This window comes from Triticum dicoccoides, chromosome 2A, assembly GCF_002162155.2.
Source record: "Triticum dicoccoides isolate Atlit2015 ecotype Zavitan chromosome 2A, WEW_v2.0, whole genome shotgun sequence".
Lineage (NCBI taxonomy): Eukaryota > Viridiplantae > Streptophyta > Magnoliopsida > Poales > Poaceae > Triticum > Triticum dicoccoides.
The window spans coordinates 606875059-606889334 of NC_041382.1; the positions used below are offsets into that span (position 1 = coordinate 606875059).

The 14276-nt window shown below is 45.1% G+C and overlaps 1 protein-coding gene and 1 pseudogene across 2 annotated transcripts; one reads left to right on the forward strand and one right to left on the reverse strand.

Moving 5' to 3' along the window:
• The first annotated feature begins 4354 nt into the window (after nt 1-4354).
• Nucleotides 4355-8673, forward strand: LOC119355666 (annotated as a pseudogene).
• A 626-nt stretch (nt 8674-9299) lies between these two features.
• LOC119355667 (UPF0481 protein At3g47200-like) lies at nt 9300-11456 on the reverse strand. Of its 2 annotated transcripts, XM_037622510.1 has the most exons (2): nt 11003-11456; nt 9300-10873 (listed from the first exon to the last, which is right to left on the reverse strand). In XM_037622510.1, exons 1-2 carry the CDS (start codon nt 11255-11257, stop codon nt 9596-9598), a joined length of 1533 nt encoding a protein of 510 aa, XP_037478407.1. In that variant the 5' UTR covers nt 11258-11456; the 3' UTR covers nt 9300-9595. The 2 variants fall into 2 exon arrangements, with proteins under 2 accessions (XP_037478407.1, XP_037478406.1); XM_037622509.1 differs by having other exon boundaries at nt 9300-11456.
• Nucleotides 11457-14276: the final 2820 nt, after the last annotated feature.

Genomic DNA, 14276 nt, shown 5'->3' on the forward strand with positions numbered 1-14276 from the left:
CGATGCGGACTGACTGGTACATGGGTTGGCGTTAAAAAGGACGCTTCAGGGCGGCTAGGTGGCTAACAAACAGGCCTGCCCACGCGTGTGGCTTAAATGGGGCTAGTGGGGTGTAGTTGGATGGCTGACGCGCGGGCCTGAGGGTGGACGAGAAGAGGACGCATGCGCGCCTGGTCGTTGCCCATCTAGACACAAATCAGGAGCTATTTTGCTTCGAAAATGAGTCGAGCTCGACGCCAACCGGACACAATTTAGGGTTGCGGTCACACGTTGAGCCATCGTGTTTGTTCATTTGGGCCAAAACAGACACATGCGGACCAAATGGGATCGCGCGTTGGAGTTGGCCTCACTCCACGGGTTTTCCCTCCTCAACCGGTTTTTCCATGTGCTATTCACCACTGCGGTACATGGTTTTCTCGGTTAAATTTTGCTACACAAGGGCATCTTCGATGCGGACCCCTAAAACGGACAGATTATTTGTCTACGTACTGGTCCGGACAATTCCACAGACACTCATGCTGAAGATGGTCATCCAACCATGCTCGCATACATTTCAAACTAGACTTAAACAAACCGGACGACTTCATGCAACCCGGATGAGTTTCATCTAAATCGGACCAAATACATAATATTTTTGACATATCTAACTAAACAAAAGCGTTCGAAAGTTAATCTAGTCTAAATCTTCACGGACGACCACCATGAGCTCCCAAAAGCATCTGGCCTCCAAGCCCTTGTTGTTCCCTTCTGTCTCCATGTCCAGTGGTGGCGAGCCCCAGGAAGTGAAGGCACGGTCGCCGGCGGGGAAGAGTAGGACATGGGGCACAGACTGACCCATATGGGAAACTAGGCGTCATCGTTTCCCATGCTCTACTCCTCCTCGTCGAAGTCCGCGACTTGGCCGTCGCCAGTGGAGGTAAGTTTGACGATGGACATGAACGGACCGACCTCTTCATCAAAGTGACGCCAATGAGGGTTAGTTGGCGGCGTGAACGACGCACAGCTGGCGGCCACGGCCGCCTATGATGCCACCGCCTCTTGCGCGTCCAACGCAACGGCTAGTGTATCAAGTCCTCGCTCATGTGAAGGAGGTAGTGGAATGCGACCTCCCCACCCTACACCACCCTACCGATGGCATGACTCTCGGGGCGATGATGAATTTTGACACTTGGTGCACGAGGCTGGCTGGCAACAACCAACAGGTTGTCAATCGCACTATCTTTGCTGGTTGCAAGATAATGGTATATGAAGTACTTTTGCATTTGTAAATAAAGTAACAGTTTTTGATATAGCTTACCACTCATGTCAAATGGTTTAAATAAAAGTGAAATAATTGGAAGTAAAAGTGCAAGTAAATGAGAGTTTGAAAGTTTGCTTAGGCATGAAAATGGATCGAGTTTCATAGGTTCGCTATCAGCGTCTCTTATAGATGTGACAGCCTTGCATATAAACATAAAGAGGTAAATACACCAGAAGTCATAGAACTTGCACGTGACGGTCAGTTTGGTGCACAAACTTGTAAAATACGTGTTTCTGGTCATCAAACTTGCACAAACGTTCATATACGGTCACATTCCATGTACGCGGATGTATCCGTGGTCTATGTGGCATGCCAGCATGGCCAGGGCCCATCGTAAGTCCGCGACGCATGGTAGATCTGCAGACTTTTTCTTTATTTACGTATTATACACTTATTTTTTAACTTATTAAGCCCCTAAAATAAAATTGTTTTTTATTTACGTATAAGCCCCTAAAATAAAATGGAAAAATAAGGGATGGTTTGGTTACGAACTAGGGACGTGCCACTACTTGGCTCGGGTTAACAACCACCAAACCGATGATCATTCATGTCTAGATAGCACAAATAATTTTTATATCATATAAACATGGTCGAAAAATCAATTTTACAAGAAATGTAACCCCAAAAAAGGGAGCACCGTGGCTCGACTATGTGACCTCGTGATCAATGTTAACTAAGATTACCACCGGGTTTCGAAAACACAACATATCCAAATGGGATAAATATTTTTCATGTTGTTATTCCTTCTTGTTCTATGTAAGAAAAAAATTTATATTTTTGTGTTTGTGATATTTAATAAATGTTTATGTGTTACAAAAAAGGTGTGTGACATTTAAAAAAATGTTTAAACATTGCAAACCACATTTGTGTAATTAAAAATGATACGTTGCATTTTAAAAATGTTCGTGCATTCCAAAAAAACTGGTCATGACATTTTTTAAATGCCTATACAATGTATAAAGCTGTTTGTGTAGCTTAAAAATGTTTTGTACCATCCGAAAATGTTAAAAACATAGTTGAAAAAAGTTTCAAAACTTGTATTTGAAAAAAATGTTAATCATATGTTTCAAAAGTATTAAGCATATATTTTTTAAAATACTCCAAACATAGATGTATACTGGAGTATTTAAAATATATATATATATATATATATATATATATATATATATATATATATCATAACATAGATGTATACTGGAGTATTTAAAACATCAAAACATATGTGTATCATATGGAGTATATGTTTCAATACACATAAATTTCAAAACTTGTATTTGAAAAAATGTTAATTTGGACATGTTGTGTTGATTAACATTTTTTTAAATACAAGTTTTTGAAACTTTTTAAAATGTCGCATACCTTTTTTTGTAACACATAAATATTTTTTGAATGTCACAAACACAAGAATATAAATTATTTTCTTACATCTGAACGTGTTGTGTTGTCGGTGGTAATCTTAGTTAACCTTGACCACAAGGTCACATGGTCGAGCCGCCGTGCTCATTTTTTCCGTGTTACATTTCTTGTAAAATTTATTTTCAGTCAATGTTTATATGATACAGAAATTAGTCGTGCTATATAGACATGAATAGTCAATAGTCTGGTGGTTGTACACGTGAGACTACTAGGGCACGTTGCAGCTTCAAAACCCCATATTGCTTGCTTTTTAATTTTATTTTTAGGGGCTTAATACGAAAATAAAAAAAGGCAAAGGCTTCTCTGCAGATTTAGATGCTACAGCGGATGACAGTGGGCCCTGGCCACACTGGAATGCCACATAGGCCATGGATACGTTCGTGTACATGAAATGTGACCGTATATGAATGCTCGTGCAAGTTTGATGACCAGAAACACGTATTTTACAAGTTTGTGCATCAAACTGACCATCGCGTGCAAGTTCTATGACTTCGAGTGTATTTACCTCAAACATAAACATGTGAAACTAAACAATCATACAATCGTGGCATGCTATTTCCATAAACTGTGATCACATTATATGCTGGTATGTTCGTAAATCCTCTAGACAGACACACGTCAAAATGTATGGGCGATACTGATTGTAGCCCCCACGTGCACATTATGAGTTTAAGTGATAAATTATAGCATTGCATAGAGCATGATGACTCATATTATGTTTTATTCCATCTATTTCGTTAGCCCTAGATTGATTGTTATCTTTTTATTTTCTTGAGAAATTTGAAAAATACAAAAATGTTTTACCTTTTTTATCATGTTTTATTTGTTTCTACAAAAAACAAAAATGTTCTTATTTTGGTTCTTGATTGTGTGCTATCAACTTAAAAAAATAAAAACATTTTCTTGTTCCTTTTTTTTACTTTTTTGTTTGCTATCTTATAAAATTCAGAAAATCACAAAGATATTTTTTGAAGTTTTCAGAAAATATTAAAATGATTTTACGTGGCTTTGTGCTATGCATGATATTTTATTGTTTAAAGGATTGGCACTTCCAGGTTTTGTCTTTGAGATACAAGTGGGAAGTAAGAAAATATAATAAGTTGTTAGTTGCTGACCTTCTAACCACTTGGCGTCAGAGTTGGTCCAATTAGCATCTACTCCCTCCATTCTTAAATAATTGTCTTTTTACACATTTTAAATGGCTACCACATAAGGATGTATGTAGACATATTTTAGAGTGTAGATTTATTCATTTTGTTCCGTTTGTAGTCACTTGTTGAAATATCTAGAAAGACAAATATTTAGGAACAAAGGGAGTAGCTGGTTTTCCTTTTCATTGAGATTTTTTTTGTCTTTTACTAATATATCATGTAGACCAAAACAACAATGACACATAATTCAAAGCGTGAAACGGGAAGAAATAACACCAAAAAATCGATACTCCTGCCGTTCACAAATACAAATACAAGATGTTTTAAATATTATAATATGGAATAAATATAGATTAAAATGAATGAACAATCATACTAAAACGTGCCTATACATATTTGATTCAGACAAAATTACGCCTCGCGTAGAACATCTTTTATTTGTATAACCGAGGGAGTACCAAATTTAAAATCAGCTACTAGTTGCGTCACAGAACCAGCAGCAGCTACCCACGCCTGCGGCCTGCCTCAGGCCGTCCAGCCGAACCCTAGCAACACCGCCGCCGCTATTACCCCCAAGGCCCCAAGGCCAGGCGCGGCACCGCCACTCCCGCGCCTCCCTCCGCTGTCTTCTCCGTCGGCGGCGAGGGCGCCGCACTCTTCCTCTCCGTCGCCGGCGAGGGCGCCGCGCCCTAAACTCCGAGGTGCGATTTTTCCTCTTACAAATCTAGTTGAAAAGTCTGCATTATATATTAGCTGAAACTGAAAGCTTGTTAAATTCGAGCTGAAAGTTGGGGAATTCTCGCATTGTACAAAGCTCTGAGCTCTTCAAGAGGTCAATATTATATGATAACATATGCTAAAAACACGGTACTTCAGATGCTTAGAGTACTGACGCTGCACTTGTTAAACCCTTATTTAGAACTATATACGGCACCGCATCAGCCTGTACAATTAAGAAGCTTGAATAGTTCCAAACAAGGTGTAAAAGCGACAAAGAACGGGGATACCTGCTAAGTGTGCATACAAGACTGAATTTGCTAAAAACAAAGTAGGGCGGCCGGCGATTCAGCACTAGAGCATATTTTTAAAAGCAATTAAAGGTGTCAAGTGTCAACGTGTGCGCGGCAATTAGATATGTTTAATGCTGCGTAACGCTAACGCCGTCTCTATTGCTACTTAATCCCTCTCAGAAGGGCAAACTACAGCACTCATCTCCACCTAAACCAATATTAGACATGGTCCTGTCTCCTGTGATATGCTGTGCTTCTGAAGACTAGAGGTAGGTGCACTGCTTCTTCCATCTATGAATATTTCGTGCACTACTTCCTTTCATACATCGTACTTTTCGCTTCATTCAGATCTTTTACATGTGAATCAGGTGCATTTAAACTCCGGTTTTGCATCATGAAATAGTGAGGGAGCGAAAAAGCTATGTCATGAAGCTCTTCGTGCTCGTAGCATGGGCACTGTTGTTATTGTCTCATGGATCTGGAAGCGTCATTTGCGCCGTCCTCCATGGGAACGATACAGATATGCTGTCGCTTCTTGATTTCAAGCGCGCAATCACCGAAGATCCGAAAGGGCTCTTGAGCACATGGAACACCAGCATTCACTTCTGCAACTGGCAGGGTGTGAAGTGCAGCCTCACAGAGCATGAGCGTGTTGCAGAGCTGGACCTGTCTGAGCAGAGTTTTGTCGGGGAAATCTCTCCTTCCCTTGGAAACATGTCATATCTTACTTATCTTAACCTTTCCAGAAGCAAGTTCTCTGGTCAGATACCACATCTTGGCCGGCTGCGAGAGCTGGAGTTTCTTGACCTGAGTCACAACTCGCTACAAGGGATTATTCCAGTGACGCTCACAAACTGCTCCAACTTGAGGGCGTTAGACCTCTCAAGAAACTTATTGGTGGGTGAAATTCCCGCAGAAATATCCCTTCTCTCCAACCTGACACGCTTGTGGCTTTCTTATAATGATCTTACCGGGGTCATTCCACCAGGCCTTGGCAATATCACTTCTCTAGAACATGTTATTCTGATGTATAACCGGTTAGAGGGAGGCATTCCTGATGAGTTTGGGAAGTTGTCCAAGATGTCAAACTTACTCCTTGGTGAAAACAAGCTATCAGGTAGAGTCCCAAAGGCCATTTTTAATCTGTCTCTGCTAAATCAAATGGCGCTGGAGTTGAATATGCTAGTTGGTACTCTACCATCTAACATGGGTGATGCTCTCCCTAACCTCCGACTTCTTACATTGGGTGGTAACATGCTGGAAGGTCTTATCCCTGACTCATTAGGCAATGCATCTGAGCTACAGCTGATAAACTTAGCATATAATCACGGGTTTAGAGGACGAGTCCCACCTTCTCTTGGTAAACTTCCGAAGCTCAGTAAGCTAGGTCTTGACACAAACAGTCTTGAAGCAAATGACAGCTGGGGCTGGGAATTCTTGGATGCATTGAGCAACTGCACTTCTCTAGAGATGCTTTCACTCTATGCAAATCGGCTACAAGGAAACTTGCCAAATTCTGTTGGCAACCTTTCGTCTAATGTTAACAACCTCGTGTTTGGTAGGAATATGCTATATGGATTAGTTCCGTCAAGCATAGGAAATCTCCATAGACTAACTAAGCTAGGACTGGAGGAGAACAGTTTGACTGGTCCGATTGATGGATGGGTTGGAAATCTTGCTAATTTGCAAGGTTTATATCTTCAACAGAACAATTTCACCGGGCAGATTCCAACTTCCATTGGCAATAACTCCAAGCTGTCAGAACTGTTTCTGGCAAATAATCAATTCCACGGTCCCATTCCATCAAGTTTCGAAAACCTTCAGCAACTCTTGTATTTAGACCTCAGCTATAACAATCTTCAAGAAAATATACCAAAAGAGCTTTTTAGTATAGCCACAATTGCCCAATGTGCGCTATCCCACAACAGTCTAGAAGGCCAAATTCCTCACATCAGTAATCTTCAACAACTCAACTATCTAGATCTTTCATCCAACAAGCTTACAGGGGAAATTCCACCTACTTTTGCGCACATGCCAGCAATCGCAAGCCATCAAATTGGACCGGAACTTCCTCTCGGGAAGCATTCCCATGTTTCTAGGGAGTCTGAACAGCTTGATCGAGCTCAACCTTTCACATAACAATCTCTCAGGCTCTATCCCAATTGCTCTAAGCAAACTGCAACTTCTCACCCAGTTGGATCTATCCGACAATCATCTTGAAGGAGAAGTACCAGTAGAAGGAATATTCAAAAATACAACAGCCATTTCCCTGAAAGGCAATTGGCGGCTTTGTGGAGGTGTGCTGGACCTACATATGCCTTCATGCCCCGCTGCTTCTCATAGAAGATCTAGATGGCAATACTATTTGGTGAGAGTATTGGTCCCTATATTAGGCATCTTGTTACTCATATTAGTAGTCTGCTTATCCCTTCTCAGAAAGAGGATGCTGAGGATGCAGTTATCGTTGCCTTCTTCCGATGAGCAATTCCCTAAAGTATCTTATAAGGATCTAGCACAGGCTACTGAGAACTTCACAGTATCTAACTTGATTGGGAGAGGAAGCTGCGGTTCAGTGTACAGAGCAAAGCTAAACCAAAAACAGATGGTTGTGGCAGTGAAAGTTTTTGACCTTGACATGCAAGGCGCGGATAAAAGTTTCATCTCAGAATGTAAAGCACTGAGAAACATTCGGCACCGTAATCTTCTTCCAATTCTGACTGCATGCTCAACAATTGATAACCAAGGCCGGGATTTCAAAGCTCTAGTCTACCAGTTCATGCCCAACGGCAACCTGGACACTTGGCTGCACCCGGCAGGAGATGGAAAAGCCCCAAAGCAACTGGACCTCTCTCAAAGAATGAAAATAGCTGTTGATATAGCCGATGCATTGCAATATATACACCATGACTGTGAGAATCCTATTGTTCACTGTGATTTGAAGCCCAGCAATATCCTCCTAGATTATGATATGACAGCTCGTTTGGGGGACTTTGGCATCGCAAGGTTCTACATCAAATCCAAGTCAGCGGCAGCTGGAGGTTCGAGTTCAATGGGTACAATAACTCTGAGGGGCACGATTGGATATATTGCTCCAGGTAACAATATGTTTCTTGCTGTAAATTTGAATGCATGCAACGAAGCGGTTGTTTACATGAACTTATGTTATTAAACGTTTTACATGGTGTTCAGAGTATGCGGGAGGTGGCTACCTATCGACGTCTGGAGACGCGTACAGTTTTGGGATAGTGCTGCTGGAGATGCTGACAGGAAGAAGGCCGACCGACCCTATGTTCTGCGAGGGGCTTGACATCGTGAACTTTGTCAAGAGGAACTTTCCGGATCAGATACTTGATATCCTTGACGCTTCTCTCCGAGAAGAATGTCAAGACTGTTCTCAGGATAATCTGGAAGGAGAAAACGAAGTCCACCGGTGCCTGCTGTCCTTGCTGAAAGTGGCACTTTCTTGCGCAAGCCAGGATCCTAACGAACGAATGAACATGAGAGAAGCAGCTACTGAATTGCACGCGATCGACACATTGTATGTGTCTCGAAGCGGATGCTATGTACTAGAGCTGTATCATACATACATACCAGCTGATGTGAAGCGTGTAACTAGAGCTGTATCGTACGTTCGTACTATAGTGGCCGTGTAGAACTTTTGTACTCGAAAAATTTATTTGTTGGGCTGTGGCTTTGTTCCTAGCCTTTGAAATGCTCATCTTTTTGCAAAGTACGAATCAGCCTTTGTGTTCTTTATAATTGTAAAAAGATGGTACGCATGTTCCTTCAAGATTGCCCTGACATCATCTTAAAAAAAAGATTGTCCTGACATTTGGCTTTTTGCCTGATAAGGTGATTGCAGAAAACAGTATATTGTTGCCAAAAAAGAAAGATTGCCCTGACATTTGGCTTTTTGCACAACATTTGCACATGTTGGGGCCATTGTCAAGTTGATAGTAGTATATGATGCCCTTTATGCTCTGAATTAGGCATGGCACTAGAGCATATGCATCGATGCTGTTCTGTTTTTTTATTTAATCAATTGTATTTTTTCTTAGGGGAGAGCATCGATGCTGCTCACTGGAAGAATTGAATTGGTATCAAAAGGAAAAAAGGACCCGTCTGGGCGCTTCCATTCCATGGCTGTGTGAATGAAAGCCTTGTGGCTCCAATGCTGCACGCTAGGGGCCGAGGATGGATCCTGACGACTACTGTAGAGTAGAAGCATCGTACGAATCATAGTGTCGTTATCTTCTCTTCAAAAGAAAATACGGAGATTGGCGCATCCGCGCGTGTTGCTGATCTACATCTAGATAAGAAAAGATTTATATATGCCCACATGTAACTGAGACGTGGAAGGACGGAAAACTTGGGGCCTTCTTCCTTCCACGTGTGGAAAACCTTAGAATCAAGCCTAAAACAAGACTAGCATTTGACCTTGCAAATGCTCAAACCCCTCAAGATGTCCCAAGAACAGACGATTAATACAATGCATTTGCTTATTTTTGCCACAAAAATGCTTCTCCCACCAGAATCGAGTACGTATATTAACAGGATGCAACTCAAAGGGGGGAGAAGAGTTCTTCCTTGACAAGAGAACCAACCAATCAATCAATCAAAACTGCAACGCAAGCAACAAAAAAGAAAAGAAAAAATGTCGAACAGTGAACCAATCCACCTGCTGGTGGCTGGAGCTGGGGCTGGAGCTGGAGCTAAGGCTAGGCGGGCGGTCGATAGTAGCTGTATGCGCTGTAGAAGGTCTGCATCATGGTGAGCAGCAGGAGGAAGACGCCAGCGACGACGGAGACGATGGCCCACGGGTTGGTGAAGTAGTTGTGCTGCAGGCTGGCCACCCAGGTGCTCCACTTGTGGTCGTAGTACCGGTTCACCTGGTCTGACAGCCCGGAGAGGTAGCTGTCGTTGATGTCGAACACCACCTCCAGGCACAGCCGGTTGAACAGCTCCGCCACCTCGCCGTCGCTGCCCAGCCAGTGCTCGATGATGCCCCGGTCGTGCAGGTACTTGACGTCCTCCGCCGAGTTTATCAGGTTGTCCATGAAGATGGCGTAGGAGGTGATGTTGTTCCCGCCCGGCGTCGCGATGTCCATGTGGCACTGCTCGAACGCGATCAGGTTCAGGAACAGCGCCTTGCTGCCGTCGTGGATCAGGATCCGCGGGATGTGGAGCACCCCCTTGTCGAACCGGATGTCCCAGAACCGGTCCGTGTTGCGCCGCCGCCGGCACCGGATGCCGGCTTCACGGAGCTCCGACACGCAGTGCACGAACTGCTGCCGCCGCTTGTCGGCCACGCGCCGCAGCCCCGACCACTTCTTCAGCCACAGCCGCGCCGCCGGCGGCGGGGTGGGCTGCATCCCTGCGCGGAGGAGGCTGCGCCGGAACACGTCCAGGCAGTGCAGCATCGGGTTTGACAGCGGATCGAACGCCGCCGCGGCCGCCGCGTCGGCGTCCACAGAGGACTCAAGCTTGAACCGGTCCTTCCGGTGCAGCGGCGTGTCCGTCGGCATCAGCGGGTCGAAGAAGCGCACGGCGAGGCTGGCCACGGCCCCCGTCTGCTCCGGGTGGCCCAGCTGGATCCCGAGCAGCAGGTCCAGCACGAACAGCGGTATCTGGTTCTCCAGCAGGATCATGTCGCTACGGATGGCGTGCATGGCGCCGCGCATGGCGAAGACGGGGTCGTGCCGCGAGTAGCCCAGGTCGTCCACGAACCCCTTGGCGCCGTCCAGCGCGCCGCGGAACAGCTCCAGCACGAAGGTCCCGTCCAGCACCAGGCACTGCGCGAAGTCGTTGGCCGGCATCCATGCGACGCGGCCGTCGTAGCAGGACCGCACCCGCTCCTCCATGGGCCGCAGCGCGTCGAGGTAGGCGGTGACGTCGTGGCCCGTGCGTTTGAGCACGTGGTGCAGCGCGCGCCACTTGTGGCGCTCCATCTCGCGCAGCCGCCGCTTGCCGGCGTGGAGCGGGCCGATGGACACCACCTGCGGCATGTAGGCGCGCTCGTCGCCCTCGCGGAGCGACTTGGGCACGCGGTACACGGAGAGCCGCGCCCACGGGCACGCCGCCTCCTCCGCGCGCGCCTGCGCCAGCTTCCCGCGGATGGTCACCACCCATTCCGGGTCCTGCGGCTTGGGGCTGTGCGCCGGCGACGACTGCGCCGGGGCCGCGGCCTGCTGGTCCCGGTCCTGGCGCGTCAACGTCTCCGCTGCCCCCGGCGTGCCGTTGGCGACGAGCAGGCTGCGGGGGAGCGCCTGCCAGTGCGGCGACGGCGACGGGGACTTGTTGAGGTTGGCGTCGACGGTCTCCTTGAGCTTGAGCGTGATGAGGTACCAGCTGAGGACGTCCTTGTTGAAGACGGCGACCATTGGCGAAAGCTTGGCTTGGCTGGCCGGCTGCTGGGTCTCACTGGGCCGGTTATGGACAGATCAAGGAGTGCAAGCAACGTGCAGGATGATGATCTTTTTTAGCTAGAAAATTTAATCGCGGATAATGATTGACGAGTGGAGTTATCAGTGTGTTGCTTGTTCGTGCTGTACTGAAATAATGGAATTTCGTCTATAAAAAAGGAGTTTGCTGCCGAGTACTCCTTCCTAGTGGAGTACTTTGTTGCCGCCCTGGCGATGCTCTGATTTTGCGTCTTCGTGGCTCATGCTTCAGCTGGCGGCTCTACAGCGTAGCGTACTCCAACTGGCCTGTATGGATTCATGTCCTTCGCAAAGAAGAGGAATTTGCGTACTTGAAGGCATCCAAACATCGCTTTTACTGTAAGCGATTAACATGGCTTTGGTTGCTGCAAGATTCAACCTAATCACGTCATCCTAATCATGATCCAACCCCCTTGATGATGCTCCGGCGTTTCCATCCAAATAACGGATATGTTTAAGTAATACTCCATGTCATGTTTGACAAGCTCTTGACGGTGAGCCTTCGGATGATCATTTGTTGTTTGTTATTGTTGCATGTCAACGGTGCAACAATGAAATGGTCGGCGTGATGGGCGAACTGCTAGTGGAGGCTAGTGCGCGACATAGAGCTCAGGTTAAGAGATGCTTGGCTGAGGACCAACAGTTGCCTAGCCACCCGGCACAAAAACGGGCATCAGCTCCTGCCACCTCCCGCCGTGGAAGAAAAGGAGGGCAGCAGAAAAGCCGGCGACGACGAGGGTCGAGGAGTGTGGTTGCACACGAGAGATTTTGTGATTCCTAGCCGTTGGGGTGGGTGGACTGGGGAGTGACGGGGTAGTGGAACGCACGCACGAACACGAACACCACGCCAAAGCTGAAGAAACCGCAGATCACTCCGTCCCCATTACCGGCGAGGCAAGGGCCACCGCGTGTGGAGATTAAAGGCTGAATAGTCACTGCAAGGAAGTTGATCATGGACTGTGGTGGCCGGAGCCTGCGGCGATAACTTGGCACGATGACGACCAGCCTGTGTCTCCCTCCAGATCATTGTCAGTGGCAAGCAATGATCGACCGCCGTTGTGGTTGGCTGCATCGTCGACTTCACTGTAATTGGCTTAACGTGTTTCCGTCTTAAATTCTCTGTGGAGTGGTCGCTCCTACGAAGACAGACATAAATTGCTCGTTTCGTCCTGCATTCTCGACTTCCTATTTTCTGATTATTATACAGGGGAAGCATTCTCAACTTTGATTTCATCACAGAGTATCCTAGAGTTTGGGCCGTAGATTTTGGACCATATAGGGATGGCTTCAGCTTGCATTTTCGTGATGGCTTGGGCCGTGCATGCACTGGGCCTGTGATATGACAAAGGATCGCCTTCAACAACAACGAAAAAAAAAGGCTAAATCATATTCAGCGCCTTCTGCGCCTGATACAACGAAATCACTAATTGAGAAGTACTCGTCGTAAAGATCACTCCCACCTTTTCAGACTGTGACAAGTGGCGTGCTGCATGTGCGTCATTTGTCGCAACCTGGGGAGAGTTCCTTTTTTCGTAGATCAGTTTATTCAAAACGTTTTATCTCTTAATCCGTGTGTCTAAATCTTGAACCGTTTTCACCGTTGGATTCCTCGCGTCAAGATCTTCAAAACTAGATACCATGTTGATAGGTTTTGACGAACACTTGTTTTCACAAAAAAAAGGTCTAAAAAACCGAACGAAAAAACGAACCGGGAGCACGAATTTTTTCCGTTTCCGAAAGAGACACGCCCGTGCCTCTCGTGAAATCACAACTGTGCCTATCACAGAAAAAAAAAAGAAAACATGTTTTTTTTTCTTTTCCAAGGAGGCATGGCCGTGCCTCTCGCGAAAGCACAATTACGCCTCTCACGAAAGAGAAAAAATGTGTTTTTTTCGTTTTTGAGAGGCATGGTCGTGCCCTTGCGAAAGCACAACCGGGTCTCTCGCGGAAGCAAAAACGTGTCTCTCACAGAAGAAAAAAACTAGAAAACACATTTTTTTGTTACCGAGGCACGACCATGACTCTCACGAAAACACAACCGTGCCCCTCTCAGAAGCAAAACCATGACTCTCACGGAAGGAAAAAAAACAGAAAATGCATTTTTTTTCGTTTTCGAGAGGCACGGCCGTGACTCTCGCGAAAGTAAAACAATGCTTCTCGCGGAAGCAAAATCGTGACTCTCGTGAAAGAAAAAAAAAACATGTTTTTTCACGTAAAAATAAATTTCAATTTTTTTTGTTCCAATAGCTAAGGAAGGCAGGTGAAAAACAGAAATGTCGAAAAAACCCAAAACCCATTTTTTCACGTAAAAAAAATTTCGATTTTTTTCCAATAGCTAAGGATGACCGGTGAAAAACCAAAACCTCAAAAGAACAAAAAAAAGTTTAAAAAGCGCAAAACGCGTGTGGAAAAAAATTCTAAAGGACGCCCAAAGCGTGACACATGGCGGGCTGCTGAGAGAGCATCAGCTGGCGCTGATGAGGGAGAACTAGTATTCGATCCCGCGAGTACCAATTTAAGGGTACGACTCGTCAACCAACAGACCACTTGACTTGTTGTCATTCTTTTGCATGTTTTTCCTCCTCTTTTTGCATGTCTTTTTTTCCATTTTTTCTGTCGCTTTTTTCCTTTCTTTTATCAAATTTGAGAAACTTTTTTTCTTCATGATTCTTTTCTGAAAATTGATTAATTTTTCAAATTAATTTTTTTTTTGAAATCAGTGATTTTTTTTTTAAATTTTGATGAATCTTTTTCAAATTTCGATGAACTTTTTTCAAATTTGATGAACTTATTTTTTCAACTTTGATGAACTTTTTTCAAATCCGATGAATTTTTTGTCCAAATTCGATGAACTCTTTTCAAGTTTGATGAACGTTTCTTTTCAAATTTGCTGAACCTTTTTTCACATTCGGTGAATTTTTTACAAAATCAATAAAAAAATTCAATTTTTTGTGAAATG